Source organism: Dreissena polymorpha, chromosome 4 (genome assembly GCF_020536995.1).
Source record: "Dreissena polymorpha isolate Duluth1 chromosome 4, UMN_Dpol_1.0, whole genome shotgun sequence".
NCBI classification, from domain to species: domain Eukaryota; kingdom Metazoa; phylum Mollusca; class Bivalvia; order Myida; family Dreissenidae; genus Dreissena; species Dreissena polymorpha.
Genome location: NC_068358.1, coordinates 103,841,695 through 103,853,758, shown reverse-complemented (window position 1 = coordinate 103,853,758; position 12,064 = coordinate 103,841,695). Strand labels below are relative to the sequence as shown.

At 37.7% G+C, this 12,064-nt stretch overlaps 1 protein-coding gene across 1 annotated transcript; it reads right to left on the bottom strand.

The window, feature by feature from the left end:
* Positions 1-5,082: 5,082 nt before the first annotated feature.
* LOC127878672 (uncharacterized) lies at positions 5,083-8,837 on the bottom strand. The gene is made up of 3 exons (XM_052425201.1): positions 8,750-8,837; positions 5,699-6,481; positions 5,083-5,201 (listed from the first exon to the last, which is right to left on the bottom strand). Exons 1-3 carry the CDS (start codon positions 8,835-8,837, stop codon positions 5,083-5,085), a joined length of 990 nt encoding a protein of 329 aa, XP_052281161.1.
* Positions 8,838-12,064: the final 3,227 nt, after the last annotated feature.

Sequence of the window (12,064 nt, the reverse complement as noted above, 5' to 3'; positions counted from 1 at the left end):
GCAATAATATAAATAGGTGGGCATTGCTCTGGGAAAACAGTGCTTAATGTATTTGTGTTACTTGTTTTAAATTACCAGATTACCTGTGCTGTCCGCACTTATCAGGGTGACACTGTCCGTTTTTATTGTATATTTCGTTTTAATGAAGTCTTTTCTCAGAGAAAAACTCGTTAAGACGAAAAGTGTCGCCCCTGATTATGTTTTTCGAACTGCACGGCCTAATCTGGGCCAACACTGTGTACATGCATTCAACATCCTTTTCCCAGAGCGAGACTTAAAGTGATATTATGGGCATTTTTCATGATCCAAACGAAAGTACAATCGATATTCAAATGCATTATTTTTCTCTTTCCGAAATATTGTTTAAGTATGTTAATTCTGCATAAACAAAAATAAGTGTATATGAATTGAAAACACCAAAAATAAACAACAGTTGCGATATACACCTATACATATAGCATATACTGTTAGATGCCCATAATATCACTTTAAAGCGAGATCATACGATTTTTTATATGTGTTAAATTGTAATAAATTGATAAAATATGTAACAATAACACAAAATAGGCAAGAAAAATTATACATTGAAGACGAATCTTATAAAATGCAGCAAAGACAAATTAGCGCCCCGAGCCGATTGTGACGAAGATATTTCGAACATATTTTCCTACAATAATCGAAGCATTCGTCTTTTCAGTAAGTGTTCGTTTGTAGTGTGAATAGATATCGTTGCAGGAATTTAAAATGAACCGTTAAACTAATCACATCGTGCATGCATGATTTACATGCTGGCGAATTCGACTGTACAGACATTTTCGATTTCAGAATTAAATATCTGGTTTATTTCGCATTTTTCGACACATGTTCTTCTTAATTTTTATTTTACTTTATATTGAAGTATATGTTTACTAAGTTTTTTACACAGTTTATATGAATTAATAAATATTTGACAAAATCGTATATCTCGCTTTAAGTTTTTATTTAATGACTGATTAATTATTCTCACTTGAAATCTTTTTAAGAAAAAACTCAGTAAAACATGTTTATTTGAGAACAGGTGCAGGAAAATCAGTAGTGTTTAAAGCAAATTATTGATGAAATGTACATGAAACTCTATGCTTAACTTAAAAGCACTGTAGATGAATATAAAGTTTATTGCAGTTTGCGATGGTTAATACACACTTCATAGTTGTTTACAAAGCAAGACTATACATATTGTTTAAGGATACACATGTGAAACAAATTTGAATATGCATTGCTAAAATAAATGTTTATTTTCTAAGATCTGCTCATTTATTGCATAAATACTGTAAATACGCCCTGTACACTCGTTTTATTTCTAAAAAATGAACAAGATAAATCAAACATGATTATTAGAACATAAAATTCAGTTTTCATTTTGTATAAACATGATAATTATCTTGATTATCTTGAAATTTTAGTATAATCCAATAAAACAAAATTACTTCATTCAATAAAGAATGTTTCACTGAATGTAAATATTTAAAACAGCTATTTATCCTGTTAAATATTGCAACTATTTTCAAACAATTACACTTAAAAAACTCTGCTAACAATAATTATATGTACTGTTGTCCGTGAATTAAAAACTTCAAAACGCTAAAACATAGAATTTTTGAGGATCAAACATTTATGATTACTCCTAGGCCATGAACAAAACCTTAATAGATTCCAGAAATACTTTGATATTTAGAACAGATCACCTTCACACAACAGGCAGGTACAATTTGCGGTCAACCCGTTGCAGGACACTGTACAGGTCATCCCATTGAAGGCGTCCCTTTATCCAAAAGATGTAGTGTTAACGTTAGCATGGCTCATTGATCTATTTTTGTCCACCACATCTACAGCCTGATGTGCAAACACTTTTTGCCGAAACGTTTGCTGGATATGGTGGGTAAAAGAATCGGTCACCGCAAATCCCATAGCCTGAAAAATATATCCACATTAAAAACTTCAAAACATAGATAAATCCAGACTTATAGCTGTTATTGTCCACTCTTCAGGATGCAGGAGCATAATCGCCCCTATTTTGCCAGTAAATAAATTAATTTTTCGTATTTGTTTATTTTAGGTTGAAACAATTTCAATGGTTGTTTTTACATTGTTTGAGATTTATATAACATAGATATTTTATAAAGATGTTATATGGGTCAGATTTAACTGCAGTTAACAGACCTGCCTATGGCTAGTACAGTATTGAGGGGCCATGCCAAAACAAAGCTGGTCTTCGTCACGGTCCATCAATCGATCATTCCTGCAAACACACCCAGCAGGTTTGCTTGAGGATTGTCCAGACTGGTCTGAGACAGGCTGTCATTAATTACTGCTATATGTATGGCAGCTATTTCCTTCAATATCTAATATACTCTTTTAAAAGTAAGGTGGTATATGATATCCTAGAAAATACATTTCGTTTACTATCCTCATAATTAACCAAACTGTCAATTATGAGACTAGTAGATACATAAGTGTTTTGTGAAGATACTTACAGCACTCTGAGGCTACTGATCAGTGATGATCAATAATCGTTGTTTACGCTTATTAAGTCATTGTAACTTACATTTATTTTCGACTAAAGTCAACTTTTCTATGCCTCTACTCTACTCTAGACTCTTATTCTAAACGACAATGATTATTATTGCATAAACTTTATCTACAATGCCCTCTGGCGGGGTGCAGAAACTTGGCAAAAGGAGGACTTAAACGAGAGAAATCGTGTATTAACAATGCGATACAGGTGCCGTTCAAGCCCTGTTATGTGTTTTTCATATCCATAATCTGGTCTACGCGCAGTTACTTCCCTTCTCCAGCCTTCGACGACTTTCCAAGCATAAATGGGGAACTGAATAAGGTCACGATATACCAAAAGATTTCCTACACAAATTCAATGTGAAAGCAATAACTTTAACAAAAAATAAAGTCAAACTTTTGCGCATAGACATCCCCATAAGCATATCTTTTCTTAAAGACCATTCCAAGCCGCACTGATTTAAACAATAAAAAGGGGGGTCATACGTTATGCAAGAAAGAACTCGACGCGAATCAGCGGTCACTGTTTTATGGCCATCTATTTATCGGCTTCGTACTAGTTGAGAAGGGTTTCCCGCCATCAGTCAAAGTCTCATGTAGTCTCCAATCTTTAAGAAATAACACGATACACAACTCGCATGACCCAGTTGACAATGATCATGCAGTCTTTAAGACTGAAATCTTCACGGAGTAAAGGGCAACTACCCTACAAAGTTCATGTACCTCGATACCATAATTTAATAAAACGTATGAAAAACATTATTACCGTTCTTGTCGTTACATTATGCATCAAGACTAACTGTCCAGCGCCGTTTGAAACCTTTGTTTACATACATTTCAACTAACTGACATTTTAAACACACGAGTGATTTCATTGGTCCAATGCGGAGGTGTGTCTTTACAACTGGAGATTTCATTCATAAAGACTGCATAATCATTGTCAACTGGGTCATGCGAGTTGTGTATCGTGTCATTTCTTAAAAGTTGACCCAACATTTGTAAAAATATTGCAAGACATATACATTTCCAGAAAGAAAATTCATTTCTGCGTTGAATAAGACCGAGATCGTGAAAATCGCTGAACAATTGATGAAGATATGGCTGTTCAAAGCGATGCACCCCGTTTTGGGGTGATTTTGAGTTGCATACCTTGTTATATATATATATTTGATAGTGAATTTATTTTTTCATAAAATTTAATTTTTCGTTATAATATGATTTTTATCATTCAAAATGATGTTTTCACTAATTAGTATCATAGCCACACGCTAACCACCTGTGATCGCATCCACACCACTTATAATTATAATCAAAATGTTTTATATTTTTTGAAATATCATTTATTAAAGTCTTACTTTAAGATAGAAAACGGGTATTTATAGTTTTGTTTTGTGAAATCGTCAGTATTTAGTCTATCGACGACCTTTACTCTGATAATATGTAAATGGCCGCGATCGAGAGGTGTGACGGCCAATCTATTTTTAGTAACGGAAAACCCCTCTTGTGACGTCACGCCAAAACCACCTATATAATACCCTCCGGCGACAGACGATACCTTTCAACGATGTCCTTTTCGATTATACCCCAGTCACAAATAGACACCGATCACCGTCCAATCAGCGGCCAACGTACTTTTCCGCTCATCGTGCTGGCGACCGGCCGATGATCGCACGGAAACCGGGCCACTTTGTAGTATCGGCAACAGTAAAGGTATTTCCCAGAGGCATATACATCGGCCGGCGACCGTCTGATTGCCGGAGGGCCTCCGCACGATGCCCGACGGACGCCGGACGATGCTCGTTATGATACACGTACAATGATTCCGATGTCGGGCGCACGCAGGGCGATAACCGTTCGTTGATCGTCCGATCATTTTTCGATCTCAACTCGATTCCTTCCCGGGCCCGATGTCGGATAAAACAACTGTCATCCAAGACAGATCGGCAATACGCCAATTTTTCTGATTTACGCGAAGTATATATCTGGCGTAAATTTACGACAGAATTTACGCACTGCGTTAATTAACGCTGTTTAGTAAAACGCGTTTTTGAGAACAAGATTTGCGTACGCAAATATTTACGGAAATTATTTGCGTATGCAGCTTAGTGAAACGCACTCTGAAAGCGTAACTGGACCACATGCTATTTTTCACCAGTACATCACAAGGTACGTATATAAGCACAACATCTATTACAAACACTGAACAAGTATCTAGACCACATGTTATTCAACCAAGAAGTCCTCAGTTTCCAGGCATTTCTTTGTAAAGTCTATATCTTGTGGTATGTAAGTGGAACAATAGTCTTCGTATATGAAATTCTAGTATGCGCATTTTGTCTCTATATAAGGGTTGGTTTGGGACGATGGTTGACCAGTCAATAAGGGTCTGGGCGAATAGTGTAGGGGAAATAATTTGTGTGTGGAGATCCATAGACTCTAGTATATTCCAAATTCGCACATAACCGGGTCTATTACCTGTTTCAGTGCAGAACAATGTAGCAAGAAGTGTTCAACTGTGTCGTCCTCCTGTTAACAGTTTGGGCACACTGCGTCTATAGCACACTGGTTATAGCGGCTCCTATTCACTTTGAGTATATAGGTTCCGGTAAGTAGCCTGAATCTTGTAGGGAGTCTAGTTACCTCTAGTACTAAGGAGCATCCAACTTGTAACAGGGGGTGAAGTTTGCCAGGTAAGTATTGGATATTCATTTATTTCAGAGATGAATAAGTTGGGGCAATCCTATCAACATAGTCTTTCCAGTAATTCACTACCGTTTTGTGTATACGTAATTTCCACTGGGATTTATTAAGGGGGTGTTGCAGATAATTATCAACCTCTCCTAGGTCATATTTCACAAGGAGCGGGAGCACACAGTTATCCAAGATAAGGATTTCCCTGATTTCACCGATAGTTGCCGTATCACAAGTTGGCGTTCAATACTAGATTCACTTTGACTACATATATTGTTGAAAAAAAATCAGAATTTTCAGATGATAGATTGCTTCAATTGGTAGAAGTCCAGTAAGGATAAGCACACAGGGTTCTGCAGCGTTGCTTGGTAGAGAAAGTATCTGTTTAATAGTTTTCCTTTGAATAGTTCTAATTGTTTAATTAAAGTACTTTTTGGTGTGAATATTTCTATACCGTAGGTGAGCACAGGTAGAACAAATGACTTGTAGAGATCCAGCATCGACTTGTGGTCCAGACCATTGTGACCTTGCAACCCGGCTCCAAGAAAACTGTACAGAGCACGTCTTGCCTGTGAGTTGTTTCCTTCTACGTTAATTTCAGCTGTTTCACAGACAGACGTCGTTCTTGTTATCCACAAGTGGACTGAGGTATCAACATAGTTGAGGTTAATTTTACCCAGCGTGAAACTTTCACTATGGGGGATTGTTGTTCTGTTAGAGGGTTTGATGTTTAGAGCTACAGTTTTATTGGGTTGAAGGAGGTAACGTTCCTCATTTGCAAAAGATAGGGACATATCTATCATTAACTGTACATCTGCGTGGTTTCTGCCTATTAAACATACGTCATCTGCACATGCCGAGCTATTAGCAAGTACGGTGCTAATGCGCCCACCTCGTCCGGTGTCGACTAACCTATCCAGCAAAGGGTTGACGTAGAGCCTGTAGAGGTCCGTGGAGAGGATCCCTCCTTGTCGCACTCCTTGTGATATTCTGAAGGAATCACTGATTTGGGACGTATACCTAACAGCACTGGACGAATGTTCATGCAGAGATTTCAAGAGGAGCCAATGGCCATCACTTATTCCTGCATGGTATAGTCTGAGCAGAAGTTGGCAGTGGTCTACCACGTCGAACGCAGACTTTGCGTCCAGGAACACAACATGAGCAGTGACTTTTATGTCTGAACACTCGAGGTAGTACTCCTCGAGAATAAAGGCGGCATTTAATGGGGAGGACCCTGAAGAGAATCCTCGTTTCCTGAGAATCCACAGGGTTTTGCACGTTTAAGCTACAGTCTTGAATTCGATTTCTTAATATTGTCTCTATAATTTTGCACAATGTAGGCAGTACTGTTATTTCTCTGTAATTGCCTACTTTGTTTGTAACGCCTTTCTTTTTTAACACCGGGGTTAAGATGCCTCTTTTTAAACAGGTGGAAATTTCTCTGTTACTGAAGATAATGTTGATAATTTCAAGAATACGAGTTCTTAAACTGTCCTGACCAAATACAACATGCTCTATATAAATACCAAAAATATCCGCCGCTTTTCCTTTTTTAATGGTTTTCAGAGCTTTTGTCAGTTCATCTAGATTCACAAGGTTCACGGGAGAGTTTGAAACAATATTGGTGATTGCGGATATCTCACTTTTAACTGTGATAGATTTTATCAAAATCGCTGTCATCTGAGTTTTGTGCTAAACACTCGAAGTGCACTTTTAACCCCTCGAAAATACCTTCCGTTCCTGAGTACAGTGTTTCTCCTACATATAGGTCTTCAACCACTTGTTTCAAGGATCATCTCTTTCTATTAATCAGTTTATAAAAAAAGTTTCTTGTCACATGACCTAAAGTCCATAATCTCTTGCTTCTCATCACTCAATTTCTTGGCAGCACTAACCCTACATAAACGTCTACATTCCTTCTTAGCACACTTTCTTTCAATAAATATCGGGTCACATGAGTCATTCTTACTACCATTCGCTTTCCATCGTTTGTTTATTATTCTAAAATTCATTAAAGATAGCGATATTTCTGAATTCCATACGGCTAGTTTGGGTTTAGTGTTTCTAGGTTTTTTCCTTTCTCCCATGTACTTCATGAGCGGCATGGCACATAATGTCACAAATTTCAGTAGCTGACTTTTCTACCGTTTGATTCATACATGATCCAACACTATCGAACTTTAAGGCAACAAGATTAGCATAGGTTTGTTTATCAATTTTGTCCCACTTTACACTATTCACGATAGTCGATTTAGCCTTATTACAATCACTTGATGGTTTTGCGGTCAGCTCGAGTTTTATAGTAACTGTGATTGGCACATGGTCAGAGACATTTGACACTACTTGAAGAACTTCTTTATTTCTGTGTATAAAACAGATTTTGTCGCTAGAAAGTAATCTATTTCAGATTTGGACGCCCCACTTGGGTGGAAGAACGTAGAGCCTACACAAGTATATTCTAATTGAAACTCTTCTATGAAATTGTTAATGTATGATCTTCTTCTGTCAGAGGTTTGTGCACTAAGGTCTATATTTTAAGTCACCGCCTATGAGAATATTGTGAGAGTTTCTAATCTTAGAGATAATCACAACAAGTTCATCAATAACGCTACAAACGTCATCAGCACTCGTACTGTACCCCCGGCATGGCATGTACACACACAATTAGTGTTTTCATCTTGCAAGAATTTCTGTCGCAAATTTCCACACATTGGATTCTTTCCGAGCCTTCATGGAGGGGTTTTACGAAACTACTATATTATTTGACATTGTTTTGACATTTCTATAATAGCGTGTGTGGATGCCTTCATATCTTAACAGTTAAACGAGCCCACTCGTAGTAACATGTGGTCCTTATTTGCTAAAACTTGTTAAACGTTTGAGGCCGTTCGGCGAAAATTTCTGGTTGCGCCGGCTGTAATTACTTCTGGCATGTCGGGATAACCCCCCTTATCCAATCTGGGTCCTGCATTGCCAGACGGCTGCTTACAAGGGGCACTGCTGACCATCTGGTCACTACCTGATATGGAATAATGAGAGTCATCATCCGGCAGCTTACGTTGGGCACTGCTCACCGGCTTAACACTTCCCGGTACGCAACGTGAGAGGCTATTGTCTGGCAGCTTACGCGGGCCACTGCTTATCAGCTGAACACTTCCAAATGAGGAACTATTAGGGTCATCACTCGGTTGCTTACATGTTGCACTAGTCGCCCGCTAAATACTTCCTGATGTAAATTGTGATGGTTATCGGGCAGTCTGCATGTAGCATTGCTTACCGAATGGCCATTTCCTGGCATAGGATGACTGCTCGTAGGAGGATAATCTGAGACGCCTTTATACCAAGAAAAACCAGGTGGAGGTATAGGGAATATGGGTGGAGGCCACTTCTGCATTTTGTGGGGATATGGTATGTGTTGGCAGTGGGAGTGTCGCTTGGAATAGAGGGCCTCCTGTGAAAGGTCTCGGATCTGTAGTAATAATATACTGTGTATTTAAGGTACGTGTACTGGGTGCACTAGAATAATCCCCAGAGGTGGATTGTGAGCTGTTGTTAAATGCTTTAGCGATGAGGTCGACTTTCTTTTCCATTTCTCCAAAGACAATCTGAGATTTTATCATGCAACGCTTGACAGCTTATCACAAATTTGCTCTTTATACTTCCTGTCTGATCAGAGTTAAGAGTATTGGTGATATGTGACGATACAAATTCATCCGCCACGGAAGCATTCACAATATTATGTGTACTACTGGGGGTGGTCCCATTTTAAAGCATAGATATTCTAGTATATAGGGTTTTAATGGCTAGATTCATTTTGTTGTTTCTGTATTCGAGTTTTTTCACCAGTTCTTCAAGCTAAGTGTTGTCTTTTTGGAGTGCGTCCATTTTTTTCTTTGAGTTTTAATTCACTCTCCAATTAAGTCAGCTTGATTTCTTTGGTGCGAATTTCGTCAGATCTCAGGCACTTGTCACAGTTTTGAGCAGGGACCGGCTGTTTATGACTGAGAATAGATTTCCAACCTGTTGGAGAGACGGGAGTGCGAGCGGGTGAAGAGCTATCTGGTTGCGAAGCAGTCAAATAGATGGTGTTATGACCAAGACTACCTTCTTTTTCGCTATGAGTGGTCGCCACGACAGTGGGGTTGTCAGCAACATTTCTGGGAGAAGCCGGTCTGTTATGAACTATATTACTTCTCCTGGTAATCTGTGATTAATTTGCAGCACAGAGAGTACAAGTTACACTACTGCCATTCCTATACACACATGCCGTGTGACAGGTACCCAAACAGCTATCACATGCTTCACTATTGTCCGTTATGAGGGTATCACGCGCGACACACCAATCGCCCAATTCTTCATCAAGTATATCTTGTGCACATGTTGAGACACAGCGAGAGGGTGGATAAAAACGGGCAGGGGGATACACAGAGCTTGCATTTGCACTGTTTGTTCTTATTGTTTTATCTTCATTATATTCTATTTCAATTTAAGACAGCTTTTCACATCTGTAGTGTATGCAATGGTTACCATATGTGCAAAGGGTACTCCATGATTTACATTTCTTATTACAGCCACGACAGATGTCGGAAGATTTCTCAGATTTCTTGCTTAGCGCCTTTTCTATTTCGGATTCAATGTTCTATTGATGTATTCAAAGCTATACCCACAAGCGGACTGGGCACCTTGGAGCAAAGAGTGGAGTTTGGGAAGGTCAGCATCGATGAATCCCTGCATACCTTTTCCGTTGACCAGACACCTACTGGTTGTGGGGTAGATGTTTAGAGTATAGGAATGTCCAGTAGAATCGTTACACTGTACATAAGTGGTGTATTATGTGACAGCTACACGCTTTTTGTCATATACCTTTTTAATATCTATAGAGCGGTTAGGTCCTTGAATACAGTAATATTGAAGCATGGCACATTTTAACAATTCAAATGTTGCAAGATCTGCATCGATGACAATTTTTTCTCGTTTATGGTGGATTTCGAGGAATACATTTCTTCTTGCTGCTTTCAGCTTCTTGATAAGGGCAGACGCAACATTCAAGGTATAGGGCCGTGCTTCTGTATTTATTCTAGGGACCCTACTGGAATAACAAGTGAAGCCATGATATAACGATCAAAGGGGATAATAAGGTCTTATAATGTTAATAATCTGTCTATAAACTTTTTGCACACTTGTATACTATTCAATTTGACTTGTGAAACCAGGGACTTCTTGGTTGCCTCCTAGGTAATCGCGCGCTGTGAGCACTTCCAAATTTCTGGGGTAGCAATAGGAATAAAAATTAAAATCGTCAAAATATTCTTAATGTTACAAGAGAAACACAAAATGTTGGGCTCCGTCGCACGAAGGATGTCCACAGCTATAGTTCGCCTGTTAATAAAAGCACTTACAGCAAATAAAAGTCTTAAAATTGCATTTAAAAAATCATAAAAGTCATAGAATATAAAAACCACGTCCGTTCAACACCGCCACCTGTCATCCATTTTGTGTCCGCTTCGTTTGTCTAGCTTAGCACATCACGTCATTGCGGAGCGCGATTTTTTAGACGGGAAAACATCTCGTCGGCGATGCGAATGGAAGAACGTGACGGCAATTAAACTTATTATAAGTACTTACATAAAGACGTATCTGTAGAAAGTGTATATACTTCATTTTCAGATGAAATTGACCAAGAAAAATAGCAGATCTAGAAATGTGGGTATTCTGTGAAAAGGCCCTTTTAAACATCATATACATACGGCTTAACGCGTAGGTTTAAGGTAAATATGAAAACACTTCTAGGCCATTTTCAGAACAATTTCAACTGAGCCCAAAATATGTATAAAAAACGACAAAAAAAAGCGACAAAACAGAAAAATGCACACAGCATGCACTTGGTAATCAAATAAAACAAACCGTAAAAGGTTAAAGATTCAGTGCTCTGCATCAAGTCCCCAGCAATATGTACGCCTTTGTTGAAAACTGATTTGAAAAACACACTTTTGTTACCAATTGTTATCTCTGGGTTATAGAATAGTGCATTTTAAAGCAAAAGATGACGTTTAAATGGTTCTTTTCTGCAATTGGTTTTACTATATCTTTCCAAAATTAATTGTGTATGTTGTTAATTAAATTTTGACTACCGCAGTTGTATAGTGTTTATTAATGTTTTTTTTTTTTCATATTGAAAAACATGGTGGATTTGGCAATAAAACAAAGAGATGATTAAGTACTAGTAATTCTTAAGTTTTAATTACTTCGTCCCTAATTTAATATAGGCATTCTGTATTGTATTTATTACTGCATTAACTCATTTTAGAATGTCCATTTACACATATTGAAAATTTCGGAGCATTAATGTTTAAATTTTAATATTTAATTATCCCAAACAGTACATAGAGGATATTTGTTGGGTTCGGTGGAATATTGATTTTAGTTCACGAATGATCATATAAAATAATATGTTCACGGGTGGCGCATCAAATCCAACAAATGTTCTTTTCTTTTTTCACAGATGATTTACATTGTAAAAGAGTTTAACTGGATAATTTCGCAAGAATAATTACGTAATTTCGTCAAAAAAGGACGTCATTTTACAGTAAAACAGTGACAATTATCGATATTTTTCACTGTTATTTTTCACTGTTTGAAATAGTGAATTATCAGTTTTAATTCACTGATATTTCTCTATAAACCACCGAAATACATAAAATAAATAATAGTCTTCTTACTGAACTACGATGATGAGAACTGTGAAACACTTCTATTTACCTTGGTCAAATAGCACTTATTTGAGCTATCCGCGATATGTTACAATACAGCTTGCGCT

Excerpts from the sequence above, each read along its gene's own strand:
- LOC127878672 (XM_052425201.1), bottom strand. The coding sequence starts at position 8,837 with ATGGAAAAGAAAGTCGACCTCATCGCTAAAGCATTTAACAACAGCTCA. Across the intron at positions 6,482-8,749 it reads TTCTAGTGCACCCAGTACAC|GGTCCTCCCCATTAAATGCC; the intron begins GTACCTTAAATA and ends GATTCTCTTCAG. Across the intron at positions 5,202-5,698 it reads TCTACCTGTGCTCACCTACG|TACTAGAGGTAACTAGACTC; the intron begins GTATAGAAATAT and ends GATGCTCCTTAG.